This window comes from Sorex fumeus, unplaced genomic scaffold, assembly GCF_029834395.1.
Source record: "Sorex fumeus unplaced genomic scaffold, SorFum_2.1 ptg000024l, whole genome shotgun sequence".
Lineage (NCBI taxonomy): Eukaryota > Metazoa > Chordata > Mammalia > Eulipotyphla > Soricidae > Sorex > Sorex fumeus.
Window position 1 is genome coordinate 50,094,517 of NW_026606081.1, and position 25,191 is coordinate 50,119,707.

General features: G+C 56.6%; 1 protein-coding gene across 4 annotated transcripts; it reads left to right on the forward strand.

Moving 5' to 3' along the window:
* Positions 1 to 4,930: 4,930 nt before the first annotated feature.
* PNOC (prepronociceptin) lies at positions 4,931 to 24,950 on the forward strand. 4 transcript variants are annotated; one of them, XM_056114210.1, is made up of 3 exons: positions 4,931 to 5,259; positions 16,063 to 16,214; positions 24,544 to 24,950. In XM_056114210.1, exons 1-3 carry the CDS (start codon positions 5,166 to 5,168, stop codon positions 24,919 to 24,921), a joined length of 624 nt encoding a protein of 207 aa, XP_055970185.1. In that variant the 5' UTR covers positions 4,931 to 5,165; the 3' UTR covers positions 24,922 to 24,950. The 4 variants fall into 4 exon arrangements, with proteins under 4 accessions (XP_055970185.1, XP_055970188.1, XP_055970187.1 ...); XM_056114213.1 differs by having other exon boundaries at positions 4,931 to 5,174; XM_056114212.1 differs by having other exon boundaries at positions 4,931 to 5,125.
* Positions 24,951 to 25,191: the final 241 nt, after the last annotated feature.

Sequence of the window (25,191 nt, forward strand, 5' to 3'; positions counted from 1 at the left end):
CTGAGCCCTGACTCATAGCCTTCTGGGGCCTTTTGTCTCCCAGCAGCAGGGAATCCAAGCAGAAAATTCACTATTAATGGTTCAATAAAACATTCAGGTCCTGGATGCAGCCCCTTTGGAGGCCGAGGCAGCCTGGAATACAGATGTGCTGCCTCGGGAGGGAGCTGCGTTCTCATTTCATCTCCTCTGTCATTAGAGCAGGCGCCGGAGCTCCTGGGGCCAGGCCCGGGGGGCCCCCACGGTGGACCCTGCCACAGAGAAGGGCTGCGTCCATGTCAGGGTAGACAGCAGCCCCAAAAAGTGCCTTTCACAGAAGTCCTCTTTGTTCCCTACATAAACGAGGGGTCAAAGGCCACCACCCCCCACCCCCCACCCCAGACGGAGGGGAGGCCGTTATCTCAGCACACCAGGTGCCTTTGAGATTTCGGGAGGCCCGTGTGACTCCATGAGACGAATTGCATTGTGCAAATGGCCCCTGGCAGTGCCAGCTCCTACAGGGCTTGGTAAGACTTGAGGACCGTGCCCAAGGCACGAGGGGTCACTGAGGGAGACTCCGAGGGACAAGGCAACCAGCTGTCTTCTGAGGGGCCTTTCACAGGACGTGCAAAACTAGACATGGAGCATCATTCATTTCACAGAGGACTAAACCCATTTTCTTTCCAAAACGTTAAAAAAAAATCTGTTAAAATTTCGTCTTCTGAAGCCACAAAAATCTAGCTTTGGGAAGACGGTCTGCCTGCCCCTTCTCACCCCTGCCAGGGTGACCACCATGATTGGATTTTGAGACAGGGCATTCGAGGCACTTTTGCATCAACTGTCTGGGCGCGGGGAGGAAGCGGGCTCTCTCCGGACTTGGCGTGGGGCTCTCAGTTGGCCTCGGGAGGGTTGGGTGGGCTTCCAACAAGAAATGTCAAGAGATTAGAAGATTTCCTGGTGACGCTCTTTGCTGAGAAAATGGAGTTTGTGGCTGGTGGCTTGCCAGCTTGTACGTCTATTTCTAGGGGATTCTCAAGCTGCCGCCGTTTCTACAGAACCAGAGACGAACACCAGCAGAGAGACTCACATGCCAGTAGTGTTTAGTTAGCCCAGTCTAACGCACCCATCAGCCAGCAAAGCTTTCCAAGTCTCCCACTGCCAGGGAAATGCAACTCCCTAAAAGCACTCCCCGGAGCCATCAGCCCACCCACCCGTCTGTGTTCACTCCCTCTGCTGCGTTTTCTCTGCTCCAGCCCCCAGTGGTCCCTCTGCACTCCCCCTGCCCGGATCTCTTCCACCTCCGACATATAACCTAGGGCCCAGAGAGCCAACAGAGGGGTAAAGCACTGGCCCTGCAGGAAGCCAATTGGGGACACCACAGGGTCCCCCAAGCACTGCCACGTGTGGCCCCCAAAACCAATCAAGCAAGAAGCACAGCCCAGATCTTCCCATTCTGCCACAGTTCCCCCACCACCTCAGCTAGAGAGCACCACCAGCTTTAGATGCATTTTCCTACTCTCTTTCTCTCTCTCTCTCTCTCTCTCTCTCTCTCTCTCTCTCTCTCTCTTTCAAATCTTCCAGCTGTGAGCTCACTGAGCTCAGGGCTTGAGTCCACGGAATCCTCTGCCTCTGAAGACGAGAATAGGGTGCATTTGGGGCCAGGGGGACGCATTGCCGTCTGCAGTGGGAGGGGGGAGATGAAAAGAAGTGGCTGCTTCCCACCCCCGTGGTTGCGAGTCCTTCCGGACAGTGAGACATGGACCCTGCAGGGACCGGGCAGGCACACACGGTGCCCCGTGGATCATCAGCATGGATGCAAGCGAGTAGGCAGGCGCTTTGCAAATGCAGGCATTTGTGCTGAAGGGTCCGACGTGGGTGAGACGGCTCCGAGGGGCAGCCACCACATTTGGCAACCATGGGGGCACTTGCATACTGGGCAGATTTCGCCCTGGAGGTCTTACGTCAACCCACTATGCCCGGGTTGGCTTGTTTTGGTGTTGAGGCCACACCTGCTGGTGGATAGGATCAGGGATCACCTCTGGTGGTGCTCTAAGGGACCGCTCATGTGCCGGGGATCAAACCAAGGGAAGAGTCTCACCCTTGTGCTGCTGCCACTCTGCTCCTGTGCCCTGTTGGCAAAGAATGACAGCCAGGGGAGGAGAGCGCCTGGCTGTCGAATGCCCCGGGAATGATTCGGTGTCCAAAGGCAGGTGGAAGCATTAGGAGGAAGTCCCACTTCATGGAATGGGAAATCAGGAAAAGGGGCCCAGAGTAGCTGTGATCGAGTCAGCCACACTGAGGTCTCCAGGACTCAACTCCCTTTGTCGTGGGGCCCTGAAGTCTCCACCCTACTGTTGCCCAAAGGGCCTTTTGCCAATAAACACAGATGTCTTCAAAAGCTTGACATCTTCTACACTGTCCCTCTTGGTCCGAGGCAGCTGCCAGAGCACCTGCGCTCACAGGTGAGATCCAGGCAGCAGGAATGGAGGCCATGAAGAGATTTCCTGCAGCTGCATGGGCTCCCTTCCAAGACTCCTCCTGGCAACTCACCCTATTAATTAGTGGCACCATGATGACCTACTGTGAGACCATGAGCGGGTCCCCCTGCCCCACATCCTGCTTCAGCCTCCACATTAACACACAGCCGCTGGTTCCCTGCGTGATTGGACCTGGCTGTGCTGGCATCACAGCCCAGCTATGAGGCCAGACGGGGCTGCTGGAGGGACGGAACACGCAGGGAGAGCCAGGGACAGCAGCTGAGCGTCTCTGATGGACAATCTGCAGCTGACCCAGACGCAGGAGAGAGCCCAACTGCCTGTAGAGCTGCCCGGCTGAGTGCAGCCTAAATTGCCAATTTGCAGCCGTGCGAGCCAAATGGATAACCTGCTGTTTTACCTAGCAACCATGAGCTGATGCCTGACTGATTGGAAATCAATAGTTAGGGCTCTTCTCTTTAAAAAAAAAAGATTTTAAAAACTAAGGGGTCAGAGAGAACCCAAGAGGCGGTGTTGCAGGCTTGGCGTGGAGGAGGCCTGGGTCCCATCCCCAGCACCGTACTGTCCCCCAACGTGAGACAGGTCCATGGTCAAAGCACAAGCCGGGGGTAAGCCCCTCATTGCCACAGAGGTGGCCCCAAGCCCCAAATTTTAAAATAAACTTTAAAAAAATAATGATAATAATAATTTGAAGCTTGTTTCACTTGAGGGTCACAACTGGCGATGCTCGGGGCTTACTCCTGGCCCTGCACTCAGGGATCACTCCTGCTGGCACTCAGGTGACTATGTAGGATGCTGGGGATCGAACCCAGGTCGACCGCCTGCAAGATAAGCACCTTACCCACGGTAGTATCTCTCCAGCCCCTCATTTGAAGCTTGGATGTGTGATTTGGCATGGCAGTTCCACAATCCTCCAGGGATCAGAAAACTTCTGTCTTTATATGCCATCGGCATTAGTCAAGATTCCCATCCTCAACACTGTACCTCGTGGTCCGGGGCAGCTGTCAGAGCACCAGCCCTCACAAGTGAGGTCCAAGCAGCAGGAAGTAGGCCATGAAGAGATTTCCGGCAGCTGCATAGGCTCCCTTCAAAGATTCTTCCTGGAGACCCACCCGGTTATTGGCACCGTGGTGCTCATGGAGCACTGTGAGCCTCGCAGAGGCCATGAGGTGACCCTTCCTGTCACACATTGTGCCACCGTGTTGTGGTTTAGTAAGAGCGGCCCGGGAAGTGGCTCACGTGAAATCAGGATCGAGGTCTGGGACGCCAGAAGCACAGTAGGAAGCAGAGCAGAGCCCAGGCCATACGCAGGGGAGAGCTGGTTTGCCGGGGCCCTGATGGCTCTGGCCCAGGTATAAGGTTCTGGCCCCAGAACGAACCTCAACAGAAACCGAGAATGTGGCCCCCAAGGCCCCGGCTGACGCAGGCTTCATCCTGAAAGCCGTGGCTTTGCCCCCAGACACGGGCTTGCTTCCTTGCCATTCCTGAGTTCTGCCTTGAGCGGGAATTCACACCACAGCTATTCTAAAGCACACGACACAGCGGCATCAGTGTCAGCCTGTCACCAGACTGGCACCCACAGGCCCTCTGTAATCCCAGAATTCCCCATCGTCACCCCAAAAAAGAGCCCGTCCCCGGTGCAATGAACAGTGAGCAGGAGGTCTGCTTTCCTCCTCCTCTGCCCGGTCCCCAGGGACACCCCGGCACTGAGAGTCTGGGGGTACTTCTGGGTCTTGGGAAAGCAGAGCAAATCTCCCGGGACAAGAAAGGGGGCTCAGGAGGACGAAGACCCTCCTCATTAGGGAAGGAATAGGAGGGGAGGACATTTTCGACAGTTTCAATGCTCTCCCTCCCATGCACACCCAAAGGCACAGACACACTTTCAAGGGGTCAGAGAGATAATATAGAGGTTAAGGCACTGGCCGGAGGAACCAGGTCCCATCCCCGGCACCGCCTATGATCCCCTGAGCCCTGCCAGGAGGGATCCCTGAGCACAGAGCCAGGAGGAAGCCCTGAGCACCGCTAGGTGCGGCTCCCAAACAAAACACACAGAAAACCAGACATACTTTCCAGGCACACTGTTGTGGAGCGGAGTTGCCTTTTGTGGATTCCGGGGGGTGTCCTTTGTGTCAGAAGGTAGAAGGGAGGCCCGGACCGGACACTCGGTAACAGCCTCACGCTCGTGAGGTCCAGATGCAAAGTCATTTTATTCGTCTCCTTCCGGGGAGGGGTTCGACCCATTCTGCAGAGGGAGGACCTCATGGGGTGACATCTAGCCCCGGCACCTGAGCCCCGACTCAGCCACTGCCATGTGAGTGTCAAGTCTGGACATCTGCCCGGTGCCACGCAGTGGGCAGCTGGCAGCCACCTCCTGCCCTGGCCTGGCAGGTCAAGCCACTCCCTCCGGGGCCCTGGCAGTGGCGGCGGTGACGGCCGCCTGTAGCGCATCAGGAAGGTTTCAGGGGGCCCCCGCCCGCTGCCCGCTCCCTCGCCTTTACTCCTCTGGCACCAAGGTGGCTCCGGATTGGGGGGCCGCCTCGTCACTGTCACCGGGATTCTGCTCCTTCCCACTGGCTCGCCACAGCTCCCCACGGCACTCGCAGCCTCTGGAAGCCGGAGAGAGGCAGCTGCGGGCTCCGGCTGCCCAGAGCCAGGTACGGCGGTGGAGCACGCACACACGCCCGCCAGCTCGCCATGTCACAGGTCCGATGTCACACGCCGCCAGGCGGGCTCGGACGTTCTGCAGCCGGCTGCATGCAGGGGGTCAGCGAGCGTCTGTGTCATCGAGGTGGGCAGGGAAGGGGAGGGCTGAGCGTGGGGGTGGGGGAGGGTATATATGCCCGGGTGGCTGAGCCGGCAGCACCCAGCCCCACGTCCGGAGGAGCCCCGAGCAGACACCTCTCCGTCAGGTAGGTACCCGCGCACGAACCCGGCTCCAGACCAGCCACCCGGAGCCGCCTCCGAGACGCGGGGCAGCCGGAGGGGGCTCTCTCCGGCCCTCTCCTTTGTCCAGGAGGCAGCTGCCGGCCAGCAGGGAGGGCCTTTTGACATCGTTTTCTTTGCAGCGCTCGGACGAACGGACGGACGGGTAGGGGGGGAATGGAGGTGGTGCGGGGCGAGTCGTCTTGCTTTGTTCCATCCTAAAGAGGGACGCAGGAGAGAAAGCTGAACTTGGAAAGGAGGAAAAGTTTGGATTGTCCAGATGTGTGCTACTCTGTTGTGGCCAGCTGGGGAAGGGATGGCCATGCCGTGAGGCCGAGGAGGGGGACGCAGCGGGGCCGGGGGGTCTCGCCATGCAGGAAACCCCTTCCCCGTTCTGCGCACCCCATCCCCACAGCGAGGACCCTGGGGAGCTGTTTCTCTCGGCAGCTGGTTCTTCCTTTCCTTCCCAGCCGCCGTGCCTTCGATGTATCCCTGAGGTGGGGTTAGTGGCTGTAGGTCCCAGGGCACCGTTCTCCCGTTTGCACCAGATGGCACCGACTCGCGGGGGAGGGGGGTGCTGTGGGCAGGACAGCCGGACCTGGGGAGCCGTGAGCGGTCGTGACAGGGAGCGGGGCTCCGTGCTCGAGGCTGCGTGGGAATCCCACATCCGCTTCTGCAGGGCTGACCTTGGTCTCTGGCCGGGGCCGGGCGCTGCAGGCGCTTCTGCCGTTGCCTTGCGCTTTGCTCGTCTGTCTCGTTCAGAAGTGGTGCAAACTCTCTGGCTCTTTCTCAGCCCTCCTTTTTTTATTTTTTCCCTCCTCCCTTTGTGTGTCTCTCTTGATTACCCGTGCCCTCCTCCCACCCCGCCCCCGACCCCCCAACATTGCACTCCGTTCCCCGGGCAAGTTCTGGGGGGGGTGGGATTTCAAGTCAGGCAGGCTGATTCGGGAAGCCGACTATTTAAAGCAAGCTGCTTTGGACTTGAATACCCGCTGGAGGGTTTAGACAGCTGCGTCTCGCTTCTTCACGCAGCCCATAATTGCCCCAATTATCACCAGCAACATTGTTCGGCAGACTGACAAAAGAGGAGCTTCGCGTGGAGTGTTCGCCGGCGAGCGAGCCCCAGCCCGGGTTTCTTCAGCAGAGAGGAGGAAAAGTAACCTCCTGGCTTCTTCTCAAAAGCTCCCAGAGAAATCGCTGCTCTTTCTCATTGCCTGTGGGTGGTTGCCACGCGCGCTCACACACACACGCGCGCACACACACACACACACACACACACATTTACAAAGTGTGGTAGTGAGAGCCGTCTCCTCGCTCCCACGCAGGCGGTGATCCCTTCCACCCAGAGGATGCGTGTTCCCGAGTCTCCTGCGGGGAGGGTCCCTGCAGCTCAGGTCAAAGGGTCCGACGCGGGAGCAGCCTGGGCTGGAGGGAGGGACGCAGCTCTTCGGCCCCTGCAGCTCTCTGGAGACGGAGTGGGTGCTGGAGGTGGAGGGGTTGCAGGGTGAGGCTCGGGGCGCTCCTCTGTCCAGTGCAGTCACACTCCAGGGCGCTTGGAGGGGCTCAGGGGCAGTCAGCGGAGGTGGCCTCTACGTCCACCCCTCCGTCTCCCACCAGCCGAGCCAGGGGACCCTCCTCTCCCTAACAGATAGGGCGGTGCTGCAAGGCTGCGATTCACGGTTCAGGGCACGGCAGAGACGGAGCAGGGGCACACCAGGAGGAGGACTACCAGGGGGAGGATATCAGGGGACAGTGCCAGGCTGTAGTGAAGCCCAGAGGAGCCTGGTCCAGACTGGCAGGGCCAGAGAAATGTGGAGGGGAGGGCGGGGGTGGGGGGGAGGTGGGAAGCAACGAGGCTTGGGAGCTGGGCCGGGGAAGGGGCCGTGTCTGAATGCAGGGGGAGATAGGGGAAGGCGCAGGAGAGCGAGGGGAAGGGGGCTTGGCAGCTCCTGGGGGGAAACTGAGCCTTGGGTTCGGGTTCATTTCACACTGATGCCCTCGCCCGCCCGGGAGCACTCAGAAGGAGGCGCTTCAGGTTCTGCTTTCTGTCATCTGTCTGCTGGTTCCGGGGCCTCCCCCTCCCAGCTACAAAGACCCTGGGGACCCCCTTCCTGTCCCCATGCGCTCAAGGAGGGATTCCTCCACAGAGCTGGAATGCAGGGGGCTGCAGCAGGGGGCCTTCTCTGCATCATCATCCTGGCCAGCCGCCGGGAGCACTGCAGATGGAGCAGGCTCTGGGAAACACCTACGTGGAAATGGCTGTCACACGAGGGCTTCCTGCCCCGCACACACTGGCTGAGATTCAGGGCACACTGATGGGGGCGGGGAGGCCGATGGGGAGGGCGGGGGGGAGGGAAGGGGCTTCTCGGTTTCTCCCCAGACAGACCACAGCCTCCCAGAGTGTCTGCAGGTGACCACAGGCTGGCAGCTGCCTCGCCCTGGCACCTTCCTGCACAAACACCGACTTGCTGGCCCTGAAGGCCCAGGGGTGGAGGGGAGGGTTGGACGCAGAGAGTGTCTTCCCCGCCCTCCCCCTAGGAGTCTAGGGTCCCAGGGAAGCAGCGACCCCCTGGGGTTCTGTCCTTCCCTCCTCTCCCTCCCACACTCCCCACTCCCCACTCCCCACTCATGCAGACAAGAACTACCCTGGCATTCCAGATGGGAAGTCAGACCCGGCCCCCTCCCCACTTCACTGCTGGGCCAGAGACCCCTCCCCCTCAAAGGGGCCTGGGTGCTGGGCAATACTGAGTTTCTGCAAATGGAGGTGGGATTTTAGTTTAGTTTTTGTTGTTGTCATTAATGCCATCTTCTTATCTGCGTCTTCGTGGATCAGACTGTCTGGAACACTCACTAACCCGCCTCCCCACTGGCAGGCCAGAAGGTGGAAGGTACTTGGTGCTAAGTGGCTGGCCAGAGGGTGGAAGGTACTTGGTGCTAAGTGGCTGGCCAGAGGGTGGAAGGTACTTGGTGCTAAGTGGCTGGCCAGAGGGTGGAAGGTACTTGGTGTTAAGCGGCTGGTCAGAGGGTGGAAAGTACTTGGTGCTAAGCGGCTGGCCAGAGGGTGGACGGTACTTGGTGCTAAGTGGCTGGCCAGAGGGCGGAAGGTACTTGGTGCTAAGTGGCTGGCCAGAGGGCGGAAGGTACTTGGTGCTAAGTGGCTGGCCAGAGGGTGGAAAGTACTTGGTGCTAAGTGGCTGGTCAGAGGGTGGAAGGTATGTGGTCCTACTCTCAGCTCTTTTGCTTCTGTTATCTTCTAATCTCTCTGGAAGGCACCCGGGGAGGTCTGGTCATAGGAACCGGCTCTGTACAACCCATTCACATTTTTCTGTCCATGAGTGTAGAACCGTGCACTGAGGTTAGGGCGATGAAAGAGCTGCTGCCGTCCAGCCCCAAGCAGCTCCCCGCCCCACCCACCCCTCCCTACCTCCCCAGCCTGCTGCTACACACACACACACACAAACACATGCGTGCATACGCACACACACATGCACACACACATGTGCGCGCGCGCGCACACACACACACACACACACACACACACACAGCCCCCGGAGCCGTGTCCTCTGGCCCTCTGGCCCTTTCCTGCACAGTTCCTCCTTCCCGGGCGAGCACACATGCCTCCGAACCCCTCACACGAGCTAGCACATCAGCCCCGCAGTGCGGGGAGAGCGCGCAGGGAACAATCCGGTGACCCAGGGTGGGCGCAGACAGGGGAGATGCCGCCGCTGAGCCGGTTTGCTTTACGCACGCGGACTGGGCCTGGCTAACGGTGAGGGGCAACTCTGCAGGCGAGACGCCGGCACTCTGGGAACCTTCCCCTAACATCCAGAGAGCGGGCTTCCAGCGTCATGCTAACGCAGTTGGTGGGCCGGTGATTAATGCCACCGTTTCTGAGTTCCAGTGCACGTTTCCTGTCGCTGTGCCCCGTCCATTCCGGCCCCGTTCTCCCGCTCTGTTCTGGCGGTCACCTTGTGATTTGCGCCTCACTCCTCTCTGCCCCGCTCCCAGAATGGGTCACTCAGAGACCCTGCTCTTGCCCCCCACTTCTGCCTCCAACGTTTCCCATTTCAAGCAAAGCTGAGGGTCAGTCTCCAGCGTCACTCGGGAATGCCTACCTGCTACTAGGCCTGGGCAACACTGCACAGCTGACCAAGCCCTGAACTGTCCGACTTGACTGGACATAGTTCCTCAGGAGTAGCCATCCGGGCCCCTTGTGGCCAGCTAGGGAGGCTCCCCACCTCCCCTCCAAAAGAAATATAAGCTATGCACGCTCACTGTCATGGTTTGCACCGGGGAAACTGAGGCCCAGTAAGAAAGGGCCTTGTTTAAGACTCCCTCCCCCAGGGCTGAAGCGATAGTACAGTGGGTAGGCATTTGCCTTGCACGCGGTCAACCCGGGTTCGATTCCCAGCATCCCATATGGTCCCCCCCGAGCACCACCAGGAGTAATTCCTGAGCCCAGAGCCAGGACTAAACCCTGAGCATCACCAGGTGTGACCCAAAAAGAAAAAAAAAAAGACTCCCTCCCCACAGGTCAGTGGCCATTACGGGGAACTAGCCTGGTCCAGGAACCAGCCCTTGCTCCCGGGAACTCCAGGGTCCTTGTAAGTGGAAAGGGACGCATGCTTCCCCTCCACTCCGCCTGACACGCCCCCCCCCCTTCTGGGGGGCATAGCGACCTCCAGAGGGACCTAGTGAAGGTGGAAGAGGAGGAGGAACAGAAAAGGAGGCCAGCCCGTTCACAGGCGAGAGTTCTGGGTCAGGGGTCCTGCTGGTGAAGATTCCGAGAAAGCCCCGTGCTGGGGGGGAACACAGACTGGGGAGAAGTCAGCACGGAGGAGTGGCACTCAGGGGAAGGTGCTCAAGGTGCAGGACAAAAGAGGGTCCTCAGAGGGTCCACTCCCCTGCAGGAAGGCAGACAAGAGGCGGCCGCAGGGGCGGGGGAGAGCCTCATTTGCGCTCCAAATGAGCTGTCCCACCCAGCCTCAGTTTTCTCGGCTCTGAAATGGGCACCACCATGCTCAAGCCCAGGACGGAAAGCAGTGTGCTCGGAGGGCCTCTCAGTGGAGCACGTGAGCCACTTCTCACCACAACAATCACGCTCTCACGAGACTCCGCTCCCACCTGCCCCCAGCCACGGCGCCCAGACACATGATTTGGAGGCAAAGCTGCTGCTTCTCAGTCCCGCTTATTGAACTGAAGGCACTCAGTGCATCTCAGAGAATCAGGGGCCTGGGGCCAGAGTCCATTGGGAGGGCTCTTGCCTTGCACGCAGCTGACCAGGGTGCAGTCCCAGGCACTTCAGGTGGTCCCCCAAGTCCTACCAGGAGTGACCCCTGAGCATAGAGGCAGGAGTCAGCCCTGAGCACTGCCCGCAGTGGACAGGAGTACATGTTGCTCTCCCACATTATTCCGGGGCCTCTAGGGTATATCCCAAGAAGTGGTATTGTGGGGCCATATGGAAGCTCACTATCCAGTTTCTCAGGAATGTCCATATCGTTATCCAGAGAGGCTGAACCATTTGGCATCAAATGAGGAAATGAGAGCCCCTCTCTCTCTACATCCAGGTCAGCGCTGGTTGTTCTTTTTTTTTTTTTCTTTTTGGGTCACAGGGGTTACTCCTGGCTCTGCACTCAGGAATTACTCCTGGAAGTGCTCAGGGGACCATATGGGATGCCGGGAATCGAACTCTGCATGCAAGGCAAAAGTCCTATCCACTGAGCTATTGCTCCAGCCCCTGGCTGTTCTTTTTGATATGTGCCAAAAACCCTGTGTTGTAAGATGACATTTCATCGTTGTTTTGATTTGCATCTCCCAGTTGAGTTACAAGTGCACTTTTTCATGTGCATTTTGACCGTTTGAATTTCTTCTTCAAGAAAGTTTCTGTTCATCTCTTCTCCCCATTTTTGATGGGGCTGTCTACATTTCTATTTTTCTTGTAGTTTTATCAGCGTCTTACCAGGTGGAGCCCTAAAAACCAAAGTAAGGAGGGGGTGGAGAGATAATACAGTGAGAATACCCCTTGCCTTGCACGCTATTGACCCAGGTTTGGTCCCCAGCACCCCATAGGGGCCCTCAAGCACCACCAGAAGTAATTCCTGAGCACAGAGCCAGTGTGTGACCAAATAATAATAATAATAATAATAATAATCCCTCCAAAACTCTAGGGGCTAAAGTCAGCCAGGGATCCTAGGTTGGTGTGGGTGTAAGAGAATCTCGTCAAGGAGCATGGCACACAGAGGTCGCGGGGTTGGGGGGGCATGGCTATCTCCCCCAGCAGAAGGGGAACCCCCACTCCCTTCTCCACCCGAGTACCCAAAGCACAAGATTCCCCATAGGTCAGAAGGCAAATTCAATTAACTTCAGCTTCAGCTCAAGCCTCGTCTGTAATTCTCCAAACAGATAAGCACCTAATTATATTGGCCTTGGAAGCCAGATTACATGCAAATTGATTAAGGCTAAAAACCCGCAATGGTATTTTATCTTTCTAACAGAGGCATGATTAAATTCACGAGACGCCATTCCCCAAACATGAGGCAATTACTCCGCGGCACGGGGACGCAGGGTGGAGACAGAGCTGGGGCCACCGCCAAGACCTCAGGGGGCCTCAGGAAAGTCGGGGTCACTGGGAGGCACAATCGCACATAAAACTCAAATCAAAAATCGTAAAGGGCTATTGGGGCAAAGCGATAGGACAAGGCTGAACTTGCCTGGCATGCGCTGGCCCTGGTCCGTTGACCAGCCCTGAGCACTACAGGTGTGGTCCAACACCCCCAAGATCACTTGAAAATAGCCATGAAGGGCTGGAGTGATAGCACAGCGGGAAGGGGAAGGGCGTTTGCCTTGCACGCAGTTGACCCCAGTTCAATTTCTAGCGTCCCATATGGTCCCCCAGCACCGCCAGGAGTAAGTAATTCCTGAGTGCATAAGCAAGGAGTAAACCCTGTGCATCGCCGGGTGCGATCCAAAAAGCAAAAAAAAAAAAAAAAAAAAAAAAAAGAAAATAGCCATGAATGCTAACAGAAGCATTTTTCAGGCTAGAAATAAAAAAAGAGAGGCAAACAAAGAGAACCCCAGAGTCCAACTGAGACCCTGGCAGCTGTGTGTCCGGGGGCAGGGGTGCTGCAGGGAGAATTCATGGTGTTGCCCCCTGACAAGAGTTGTTCCAATTACAGGGGCTTCCACTCTCATCCTGGGTGTCTCGACCCCTCTGAGGAGTGGACATGCATCCACGCAACGGGGCACAGGACCCAGAGAGGCAGGGGTGGGGGCTCAGGGGCAACCGCGGGTTCCCTTGGGGAGGGCGGGGAGCCCCACCCCCAAGCGGACCCTGTTGGGCTGTCCACAGCAGGACGAGTCGGGGCCACTTGTCCCTGGAACCCCCCTTCACCTAGAACGGCAGCTAACGAACACCAGGCCACCCTCGAGGGCGAAGGGAGTTTTAATGAAGTTCATGAAAAAGACAGAAAAAAAAGAAAGAAAGAAAATTAAAAAAAAAGAAACCTCACCAAGGGCACTTCATTAACCTCGGTCTCAGAATTCTGAATTGAGCAGGACACCGCCAGCCCCTTCCCTCCCCTGTGGCATGCACACACTGCCACCGTGTGGCCATGGGCGGCACAGCGGGCTCCGAGGCTCCTAGGGGGCAGGGGAGGCATTTGGAACCTAACGCGTTTTTCCGGAGCCCATAAGTGGCTGTCTCCGACGACAGAACAACCGTGGGCCCTAACAAACATGGCTCATGGCCCTCGAGGCCAGCGCACCAGCAAAACGTGCATCAGACCCCCTTCCAGCCTGGCTTTGATCGGTCTCTCCCGCTCCAATCTGCTGAGCGATTCTCCTACACGCTTGCTTTGGGGGGGCCACGGCCTCTGGTTCCAGGGTCCCAGCCATGCAGGCGCCTCCGGGCTCCTCCTGGGCCCGGGACAGAGGGACACGTGCCAGCTCCCTGCGCCTCCATGCAGGCAGCCCAGTCTGCGTGTGCCCAAGTGCCAGGCTTTGTGCTGGGTCCTGGAGAGCGGGCATCGCTGTAGGACGTGGTCCTGCCCTCTGGGAAGCAGAGGCGCTGAGGATGCAGACAGGACCTCAACTGGGGCAGAGCAGTGGGGCGGTGGGGGGTGGGGCTGACAGCCGGGCCAGCAGTCGAGGAAGCGGAGTGAAGGCTGCACTGGGCTCCCAGGCTGGGAGCTTCTGGAGGGCACCGGTGAAGGCGCCAGGGGCTGCTCTCTGTGGTGTGGGTTGTGGGTTTGGATCGGGTCTGTTGGCTTGGGGGCCCACTGACAGGTGCCCCGGGATCACTCCTGGCGATGATGGGGGCCATCTGTGGTGCTGAGGATGGAACCAGAGGGGGCTGTGTGCAAGGCAAGGGCCTCCCCCGAGCCCTTTCTCCAGCCCGTGTCACATGACAGCTGGCAAATGGGGAACCTTTAGCCACCACAAGCCACAGACACACTCTGGCCCGTTTTGCAGATGGGAAGCTGATGTTGAGCCACGGAAGCCACGGGGTCTACAGTGCGGGTGGAGGAGAGAACATCACCGTCCCCACAACCCAGCCACGGGGCTGTCCTACCTGCTGGCCCAGGGTCCCCCTGCTTCTTGTCGTAACCTGCTGCTCAGAGGTGCCAAGGAAGTGGAGGATCACAGCTGACCTGGGCCAGGTGGCAGTGTAGAGGGGCTCGTTTGGGAGAGGGGGAGAGAGAGATGGAGGGAGATAAAAAGGGAGGGATAGGGGGAGAGAGGGACAGAAGGAGAGAGAAGGAGAGAGGGGGAGAAAGGGAAGGAGGGAGGGAGAGAGAGACAGAGGGAGAGAGAGTGAGGGGAGGAAGAAAGAGAAAAAGCCATTAGCAAGACTAGAGAGAAAGAGAGAGAGAGAGAGAGAGAGAGAGGGAGGAAGGGAAAGAGGGGGGGAGAGAGACCGGGAAAGGGGGGAGGTAGAAGAGAGCGCGCACAAAGGGGGAAATGGCACTCGCTCTGCATACAGCCAGCCCAGTTCAATCCCCGGCTCCACATATACTCTCCGAGCTCTCACTTGAGCACAGAGCCAGGAGTCAGCCCTGAGCCCCGAAGGGTGTGACCCCCAACTTCCACTCCCTCCCAAAGACATTTAAAAAAAATAATAAAATTCGTCCAAAGGCACGAAGGACCAGAGGGAGCTGGGGACCGGATGAGTCACCGGAGGAGTCAGCCGACTAGAAGGGACGCCAGGACGGGCATGGGGAGGCCAAGCAGGGGCACTGCCAAGTCCTTGGCTCCCTCAGCCGGGGGCAGCGCAGTCCCTGCAGGCAGGAAGTGATGTCAGCAGGCGTGACTGTGGCTGGAGGGAGGCCAGCTCAGTGGACAGATGGACCCGGAGGTGACCCAAGCAGCGTGTAGGAGACCTGCTCATGGGCACGTGCTTAGGATACCCACGCGTGGGACACCTAAGCGCCCAGAAAGTGTGACCCTTGCTGCTCTCAGACGCAGTTTCCCTTTTCGGGGGGTTCTTCCTGGGAGCACGCCTCCGAGAGTCTACGTCCTGTGCTCTCAGCACCTCACCTCTAGCCTGCTGGCTACCTTTGCTCTGGTGAATGCTCTCTAGGTATCTTTTTTTTTTTCTTTTTCTTTTTTCTTCTTGGGTCACACTCGGGAATGCACAGGGGTTACTCCTTGCTCTGCACTCAGGAATTGCTCCTGGCAGTGCTCAGGGAATCGAACCCGTGTTAGCCGCATGCAAGGCAAATGCCCTACCCTGTGCTATGGCTCCAGCCCTTCTCTAGGTCTCTTGATTGTGAGAAATGCGCAGGTGATGTACCATGCCAATGGGGGTCTCCGCCGAGGGTCCCCCTTCTCCTCCACGGCACCTCCTTGGACAAATTCTTCCCGTGCTTGTGCAGGAGGAAACACTTGCCAGTCTCAGAGGCTGGTGCAGACTTTGTGTCTGACAGGCCCCGGGCCGACGGCTGCCTTTGCAAGGCTGTAACGTGCGCCAGCACTGTCTCAGAAAACACAACAAAGGGGCCTGTTTTTGTTTTCCGACACTCAGTCTGCCGAGGCGAAACTTTCCTGCACGGAATTTCAGTGCATCCATCCCTGGCTTCCTCCATCAGGGACACTCACACTTCCCCAGGGCTCCTCGCTTCCCCTTCCTGCTTAATTCACCAAGGCGGTTCCACGGGGACCCAAATGGCACCGCTCCTGATTTAGGAGCAAAGCCGGGAGGCTGCATTTCGAGAGAAGCAGGAAAAACGGCCCCGTTTGCTGGCTGAAGGATAGAAACTCATGCTCCGACCCGGGAGGGCTGCAGCTCTGCTTTAGACTGTTTCTGCTCCCCCTTAAGTGGCTGGTCCTGTGCTTTGCACCAACATCAGGGCTTGCGTTCCGGAAGCAGGGTCATGTCTGCAGAGGTGATAGACCTAGAATCCGGCAGAAGCTTCCAGAAAGGCACATCCCCGGGCAGAGGCACTGCTGGCTACACAAGGTTCATCTCTACACCTCACGCGGGCTGCACGGCCCTTTGCAAACCTCCCTCCGGGGCCTCGCCTCCTTTGCATAGGGGCCCCGAAATAGACAGGTGCCCTCCGTCCCTCTCTCAGTCACACACCGGGAGCAGCCCAGGAGGCTGGCCCGAGCATCTGTGTCCCCGAGAGGAACCGGCCCTGCGTGTTCTGAGGCTGCTCGCCCTGTCTTCCAGGCCCCGCTTTCCCACGCTACACCATGAAGCACCTGCTCTGTGGCCTTCTGCTGCTCAGCCTCTGCCCGGGCCGCACCTCCGGCAGCTGCCACAGGGACTGTCTGAGCTGCCGCGAGAAGCTGGGGCCCGCCCTGGACAGCTTCAGCCTTGAGGTAGGTGCAGGGGTGGGCAACCCGCAAGCTCCTGCCGCCTCCTCCAGGGGGCACCCTGCCCCCGGCCACCCGCCGGGCTGCACGTGGGGAGGAGGTGGGTTCAGACGGGAGTCCCTCCCGAGTCACCCTTCGAACAGGGACTTGCCCCGTCCCTGGTTCCACTCACTTTCGAGAACTTGGCGAACTCACAGAAGGCTAAAAAAAGAAAATTCGGATCACCTTCAACCCCATCCGTCAATCCGAGTTTTTTTCCACTCGCTTTTCCCCCACCAGGATCCCTCCCCTGGTGATTCATCGTTCCAGGAAGCCTTTCTCTCCCCCTGCACTTGACGATCGGTTTTACCCTTCCGCCGTGGGGGACATCTGTCACCCTCCATTTCTAAAACTCTAGATCATGCTACCGAAACACCTTCAAGCTCTCCTGTTTACAATTTGTTGGGTTCTGTTTTTTTTGGTTTTTTTTTTTTCTGTTGTTGTTTGAGGGCCATACCTGGCTCTGCTCTCAGGGGTCACTCCTGGCAGTGCTCAGGGGGCCCTATGGGATGCTGGGGATCAAACCCAGTTTGGCCACATGCAGAGCAAGCACCCTCTCCGTTCTGGCCCCCGAGTCTCCTATACTAAAGGTTGGGTTTGAGGTGCAAATTCAGAGTGAAATTGCCTCTCACAGATTTCTTAGGTGTTTGCTTTTCTGCACAAATTTTTACATTTAACATCCTCATCCTTTTCCTCTGAAGACAAATAAACTCCTTTTAAAGGCTATGCCCTTTGATTTTTTACTTGGGGGCCACACCCAGCAGTGCTCAGAGTTCACTCCTGGCTCTACGCTCAGGGACCACTCCTGGCAATGCTGACGGGACTCTATGTGGTGCCAGGGGTCAAACTTGGATCGGCTGCCTGCAAGGCAGGAGCCTTACCCCCTGTACTATCTCCCTGGGCCCTGGGATGCCCTGTTTTAAACTCTTCAGCCTTTTTATTTATTTATTTATTTTATTTTGCTTTTTGGCTATGCTCAGGATTCCCTCCTGGCTCTGCACTCAGGAGTCATTCCTGGCGGTGCTCAGGGGACCATGTGGGATGCTGGGAATTGAACCCAGGTCGGCCTCATGCAAGGCAAATGCCCTACCCACTGTGCTATCGCTCCAGCCCTCTTCAGCCTTTTTAAAAGCAACCGAAAGGAACTCCTTTTATATGCCGGGTAGAAACATAGCAGTCAAGTGACTGTGGACAAGAGGGCAACCCAGAAGCCCACATGCCAAGCTCTTCCTTGCTGTAGAGACTGTTCGTCTGCTTTAGGAAGCACTGTGCCCTGAGTTTCTTCATCCCTCTGGACTTGCCCTGAGTTTCTTCTCTGCTCAGGACTCTGGGCTAGGGCCAGGGAGTCAAGGGTGAGCAGAGAGAGTTTGAAAGCCACCTGGGGAGACAGGAGTCCCCAGCCACTCCTCAGGAGGGTGATAACTGCATCAAAGAGACACAGAATAGGGGCTGGAGTGATAGTACAGCGGGTAGGGCATTTGCCTTGCATGTGGCCAACCCGGGTTCAATTCCCAGCATCTCATATGGTTCCCCGAGCACCGCCAGGAGTCATGCCTGAGTGCAGAGTGCAGAGTAATTCCTGAGTGAAAAACCAGGAGTACCCCTGTGCATTGCCGGGTGTGACCCAAAAAGCAAAGAAAAAAAGGAGGCCCAGGACCCCAACATTGTCTAAAGAGGGCTTTCGGGGAAACTGAAATCTCTGCAGAGAGAAGAGGCAGGGAGTATGGTCCAGGGGCCTTGGGGAGGAGGACCATCAATGCCTACAGGAGTAAGTGGACCCAATGGACTGAGAAGACCTGGGTTTGGCCACTAGGCCCACATGCCTTTCCCTCTGGGCTGCTCCCTGGAGGTTTCAAAGTTCAGCCCCCAAACACTTGACTTAGTCCTTGTAAATAGAGCAGAGAGCGAGTTTACATGCAGGCCAGCAAGGCGCTGATTAGGCAATCTCACTATCACTGCTCGGAGCCAGGCCTGGGTTGAGGCCGACACACAGCTGAGGTCAGGCAGGATCTCGCTCTCACCAGCTTCCTCCGCAACCCTCTGCCTCGCACTCACACAACGGACTCACATGCTCCCATCAGTGCTGCTCACTGTCACCAATAGGCATGGCAAGCCATGTCCGGCATGGATCTGTGCACCTCATAGGCAAGTGCATGGAATATTATTCGCCCTTGAAAAGGAAGGAGCGCCCAGCGCAGGGGCCAGCGGGGGCGGCCTGAAGAACCCCAGGCTTTGTGGCCAGGCCAGAGAGAGAGACTTAGAGACAGCCTGAGAATGGGCGTGGCGGAGGCTGAGGGGAGGGACGAGAGCTCTTTAATGGAGACAGAGCTCCAACTGGTGCAAATAAAAAACACAGTGGTACTAGCCGCCTGCAGGTGGAACTAGAGCTAAGTCACTGAGCCGCGCAGGGTCACTTTCATACTATGCATATTTCCCAAAGGAGCATTAGGGACTTCTCTGTAAAGATGTCACTGAGGGGGGCAGAGCGATAGTACAGCGGGTAGGCATTTGCCTTGCATGACGCCGACCTGAGTTCAATCCCCGGTATCCCGTATGGCCCTGTAAGTACTGCTAGGAGTAATTCCTGAGTGCAGAGCCAGGAGTAATCCCTGAGCATCGCTGGGTGTGACGCAAAAAGCACTGGAGCACTGGAGCACTGTCCTCCCGTTATTCATCGATTTGCTCGAGCAGGCCCAGTAACATCTCCATCATGAGACTTGTTGTTACTGTGTTTGGCATATTGGATACGTCATGGGCAGGCTTTGCCGTGTGGGTGAGATATTGTTGGTAGCTTTCTGGGCTACAGAAATCGAACCCGGCTGAGCCGGGCCAGCTACACGCAAGGCAAACACCCTACCGCTGTAATATCCCAAAAAGCAAAAAAAAAAAGAGAAAGAAAGAAAGAGAGAGAGAGAGACAGAGAGAGAGAAAGAAAGAGAGAGAGAGAGAGAGAAGGAAGGAAGGAAGGAAGGAAGGAAGGAAGGAAGGGAGAGAGAAAGAGAAAGAAGAGAGAAAGAAAGAAAGAAAGAAAGAAAGAAAGAAAGAAAGAAAGAAAGAAAGAAAGAAAGAAATACTGAGCCTATACCTATACTTGCACCCTGGGCCACTCCTGGCTCAGTGCTTAGGGACTGTGGGTGCCGAGGGTGGAACCCAGGACACCCCTAAGCTTGACATAAGCTCCAGCCGTATCTCCCGACTCTGCAGAAATGTATTATTTTGTACTGGAGGCTGCACCTCGGGACTTACTCCTGGCTCCGTGCTCAGGGCACGGGGGTCCATACGTGGTGCCTGGAATCAAGCCTGAGACAGCTGTGTGAGGCAAGGCCCCTCACCCTCTACTATTGCTCCGGCCCAAATATTTTCACAAAGTGAATCAGCCCTGCGTGTCAGGGCCCCCATGTAACTGCCATCACCCCTACCCCTGAAGCATGTGTGAACGCCCCACCCAGGGACCAAGACTCAGGGGCTCTGTACTGAGATGGAAATGCTCTGGGGTCTCCCGAAGACCCATTGGGCCAGGCCTTCATTCTCTCATCTCCCACCTGCCTCCCGTCTTCCTTGGCCTCTTGGCCATCCTCCTTTATTCCTCCCCAGGTTCTTCCCTCCCCTTCTGGTCACATTTCTTGGAAGAACGATTCACACATGGGACTCTGAACCCCCCCCCCAACACACACACACACACACACACACACACACACACACACACACACACACACAAGAGAAAGGTATTACTCCTGAGCCATTCAAACACACTTCCCTGAGCAACAGAAGATGCTCTTGCCATCTCCCAGGGTGACCCTAGGGTGCAGGACACTCCCACAGATGCCTGCTACTTGCCTCTCTGTGTGCTTCAATGACTGGAAATCCTGTCCTCCCCCCAGCCTGCCCCATGGCATCCAGCTGTGCCCCTTGCTCCCTCCCCTAGCTGCTCCTGTACAAGGTAGGACACCCTTGGGGAAGCGTCCACTCTCCTGAGACCCGAGGTTCTCTCCACCTGTCCCCTTGGGGCCATTTCACTGAGTCCCCTGGACCCCCTCGTATAGGACTGGGCTTCCTCTCCAGGGGTCCCCGACAACCTCTGCCCGTGGAGCTGACCCAGGGGCCGGTCCTTCCATCAGATGGGCTCGCCGCTGGAGACGTCTGCGCATTTTCAAAACGTAACTCTCCGAGAACGTGGAGGCCGTTTCCTCAGCTCCGTAAGGTCCGGAGTCTCTGGGGTCCAGATCGCTGTTCTCTTTACTTCTTCAGACTTCTTCAAACCCCTTCAGAAAAGGGGCCAGTCAGACCTTGGTGGTATCTGCAGACATCCCAGCCCCAGTTGCTCGGTTATTTCTAGTCTGTTTTCTCCTGTAGCCAGTTTTTTGAAGTTTGGCGGAATCCCTCAGAAGAGCAACCACTGCTCAGCTCACCGCAGCTCTTGCAACCCTCGAGATTCAGTTCAGGGTCACCTCCCCAAATTCTTTACCCATTTAGGCTTTCCTGGGCTCTTTCCAGAACCCTCTGGGCCCTTAGCTTCCCGGGGAATCTTTATTGATCCCTCCAGGCTCATGGTCTGAGTGTGACTGGGTTTTGTTGGATTGTAATATTGGTTGACCAATGACTCAACCCACACTAACACATTGCAACATCCCGGGTTCTCTCCTAATTGTGATACTCTGCGATCTCCAGGAGGGGAAAAAAAAATGGATTTACAGAGTTGTTTCAGGGACAAGAAGATAAAACACTACACCCTGGGGCTGGAGTGATATCACAGCAGGTAGGGCGTTTACCTTGCAAGAGGCTGACCTGGGTCCGATTCCCAGCATCCCATATGGTCCCCTGAGAACCACCAGGAGTAATTCCTGAGTGTAGAGCCAGGAGTAACCCCTGTGCATTACTGGGTGTGACCCAAAAAGCAAAACAAACAAACAAACAAAAAAAATTACCCCCTACCCCCTGCAACTAAGTAAAAGGTCTTGGAAATTTTAATTTTTTTTTTTTTTTGCTTCTTTTGGGTCACACCCAGCGATGCACAGGGGTTACTCCTAGCTCATGCTCTCAGGAATTACTCCTGGCAGTGCTCAGGGGACCATATGGGATGCTGGGAATCGAACCCGGGTCGGCCGCATGCAAGGCAAACGTCCTACCTGCTGTACTATTGCTCCAAGCCCGGAAATTTTAATTTATCTAAAACAACTAGCAGGGAAAAAAAATCTACTTTCTGGCAATTCTATTTTTATTACCAGGAAGCTCTTGGCATTGATTGGCAGCAGGGGCCCTATGTTTCTCGTCTGCACGATTGATCTGCTAGTGTTAGCCCCGAGAGATGCTGGCACAACCTCCTCGAGTAAAGAGCTCCCACATGTCTCTTGTCAGAAGTGATCTGAGTCTTTAATGGCAGAAACTGGATGGTTCCGAGTCCGATGAGCTTCTTGTTTCCCTTCCAGCGGACGAATGAGTCTATTTTCCTAATCTCTCGCCCCAGGCATTGAAATGGGCTTTGCTCCGTTTCTCCCCAGCCCAGCTTTACAGCTCCATCTGGCACCAACCTAAGACATTGCAGATGTTCATTCAGCTCTGGCTTAATGGAGCCGTATCCACAGCGTGGGTTGTGACTCTGTACCCAGTTCACTAATGGGCTATTAGCTCATCTATGGAAAGAGACTTGTGGTTCCCTCACACCAGAGGGTTAGGCGTGAAGCTCACATTCCCATCTGGTGCTACAAATGCTATTGTCCGTTAGGTTCCCCATGTTAGCCCAAAACCCTCCCCTGAATCAAGACTGAAAGTGAGAGAAGCTGGAGCGATAGCACAGCAGGTCGGGTGTTTGCCTTGCACGCGGCCGACCCTGGTCCGATTCCCAGCATCCCATATGGTGTCCCCTGAGCACCACCAGGAGTAATTCCTGAGTGCAGAGCCAGGAGTAACCCCTGTGCTTCACTGGGTGTGATCCAAAAAGCCAAAAAAAAAAAAAAAAAGACTGAAGGTGAGTAGGTGAGTGGCATGTTCTGCCCTGGTATGGGCTTGGCCTCTGGACCACAGAGATGCATCTTCCAACTGACATGCAATCTGATTTCCATCTGGGCTTAGAAATCCAGATCTTCTAGAGGCTTCCAGAAGGTCCACTGAAGGAGACAAACAGGAAGCTTGGGTCTCCTAGTCTTTGCGGGATGGGCCATGTTTGCTCAAAGGTTCTCTTGTCCCCAGCCTCCACACACTTCTCTGGACTTCCCAAGGGCTGTGCATGCTGCCCTGCCTACCTGTGGACTCCTGTGTTGCTTCCCCAGACCCTCCGCCGTGATACTGGATAACTAGACAATCCAGATCAGTCGCCGTTATCTAGAAACACCACTTAGGCTTGTTTCTCCTCTCCTTAGTCCAATAACTTAATTAACATCCTAATTAGCAACTTAATTCGACTTCTTCACAAGTCTTTCCAGTGCGTAAAGAAGCTAACCTGCCTCCCCACCACTCCTCACTAGACTGCAGTAGCAGCCCACCCTCTTCCTGTGTGCCCACCCCAGCCAACTCCAGACATTGCCAAACGTCCCCCAAGGGAGGAACATGCCCCAGTTGAGACCCCCGGTGACAGAGTCGTGACTCAGGCTGAGCATGGCCGGAAAGAACAGTCTGCAAACGGGTTCTGGTGCTTCTCTCCAGCGGCAGCAGCCTAAGCATGTGCCTTGGACCCTTCTCCGGAGGCATCTTCCCTCCTTAAAGCAACTTCCAAAGCAGGACTTTTCAGGTTCATCCAGGAGGCTGGTTTAAAATGCAAATTCAGGGCTGGAGCGATAGTACAACAGTAGAGCATTTGTCTTGCCTGCAGCCAACCCGGGTTCAATTCCCAGCATCCCACAGGATCCCCTGAGCGCCACCAGGAGTGATTCCTGAGTGCAGAGCCAGGACTAAGTGCGTTGCCTGATGTGACCCAAAAAGCAAAAACTAAAAATAATAATAAAATAAAATACAATACAATGCAGATTCCGGGGGCTGGCGTCATAGTACAGTGGCTTGCACGCAGCCAACCCAAGTTAGATCACCGGCACCCCACATGGTCCCCCGTGCTGGCCAGGAGTGATTCCTGAGGGCAGAGCCAGAAATAAATAAGCCCTGAGCGCCTCTGGGTGTGGTCCCCAACACACACACACACACACACACACACACGCACGCACGCACACACACACGCACACACTCCAAGCCCCACTCCTTGATTGTTTACATCAAGAGTCTCCAGCGATTGTAGGCTGAGAATTCTCATCCTGACAAATGTCAGAAGTGAGTCTTAAAGAACATTTAAGTGGAGGCCAAAGAAATAGTACCGGGGTTAAGGTGTTTGCCTTGCTTTCAACCATGCCGCAGACCCTGGTGTGTTCCCCAGCACCACATATGGTCCCGAGGACCAGCAGGAATGATCCCTGAGCAACGAGGCGGGAGTGAGCCTTTAGTACAGCTGGGGTAGGCCCCGGCCCCCTCACCCCCATCAAATAGAAAATTGATGAGTAAAACTTGGAGGGGCAGGACTGAGACTCAGGAGAGATTAGAGGAAGTATGTGTGTGAGCAAAACGTGTTGCCCATGCTCACTTCCTTACAACAGAGATGCGTGAAGGTGGAACAAAAAAGTTAATCCAGTGAATCTTGGCTCAGGAACTTTAAAACAGCCATGGGGGTGAGGGTAGAGTGATGTACAATGGGTAGGGCATTTTTTCTTGCATGAGAACAACCTGGGTTTGATTTCTGGCATCCCACTTGGTCCCCCAAGCACTGCCAGGAGTTAACTGCTGAGCACAGAGCCAGGAGTAACCCCTGAGCATCACCAGGTGTGACCCAAAAAGCCGAAAAAAAAAGAAAAAGTAATAGAGGCTTGCTCCACGCGGAGGCCTGGAGCCACTCCAGCCCCACCAATACTACAGCCACGAGGGGATGGAATAATGCCCTCTGACACCCTCTCTCTGGGTTCTGTGAAAGGGCCCGCGGGTGCGCTACTGCTGGGCCCGGGCAGTCAGGGCTCAGGCCAAAGTCAGCCGCGTGCCAGCCGTGTGCCATGGCCCCCTGGCCTAGCTCCACTGCCCCGTTCTCAAACCACCCTGACACCCCCGAGCCCGAGACAGAACAAAATGAACCTTCTGGGGGAACTTCTCGAGCTGTACCCGGCTCCCAGTGCCCAAGAAGGCCCGGGGGTGGGGGTGGGGGGCATGAGCCCAACTCTCAGGTCTGGGGGGGTCTCGGGCTCATGGGAGCTGAGCCAGTGTCTGCCCGGGAGAGGGGAGTGGACTCCGCCCAGCCTCAACTGACACGGTCCCCACCCCGTCACCGCAGGTGTGTGTCCTCCAGTGTGAGGGACAGGGCCTCGCCAGCCCCCTCTGGACTCCGTGCACTGAGGCCATGGCGGGGGGCTCCTGGCAGCTGGACTCCGCCGGCCCTGAGCGAGTCGGGGGCGCCCCCGAGACGCAGCAGCTGAAGCGCATGCCCCGGGTCAGGAGCCTGGGCCAGGAACAGGAGCGCCCTGAGCCCGGCCCCCAAGACGTGGAGCAGAAGCAGCTGCAGAAACGGTTCGGCGGCTTCACCGGGGCCCGCAAGTCTGCCCGCAAGCTGGCCAACCAGAAGCGCTTCAGCGAGTTTATGAGGCAGTACCTGGTGCTGAGCATGCAGTCCAGCCAGCGCCGGCGGACCTGGCGCCAGAAAGGACACGCATAGCCGTCGGGGACCCCCGCCCTGCCGTCTGCCCTCCCGTGAGTGAACAGGGCCGAGAGGAACCCCTCAGATGTCCGCTGTCCACACACATATACATACATACACACACATACATACACACGCACATATATACACATACACACACATATACACATACACGCATACACACATGCACACATATATACACAGAGACATGCATACACACATATATAGACGCATACACACATATACACACATACACATATACATACACACACATATATGCACACACAT

Coding starts and splice junctions, on each gene's coding strand:
- PNOC (XM_056114210.1), top strand. CDS start 5,166: ATGTCACAGGTCCGATGTCACACGCCGCCAGGCGGGCTCGGACGTTCT. Junction 5,260..16,062: donor CGAGCGTCTGTGTCATCGAG/GTGGGCAGGGAA, acceptor CCTGTCTTCCAG/GCCCCGCTTTCCCACGCTAC. Junction 16,215..24,543: donor TGGACAGCTTCAGCCTTGAG/GTAGGTGCAGGG, acceptor CCGTCACCGCAG/GTGTGTGTCCTCCAGTGTGA.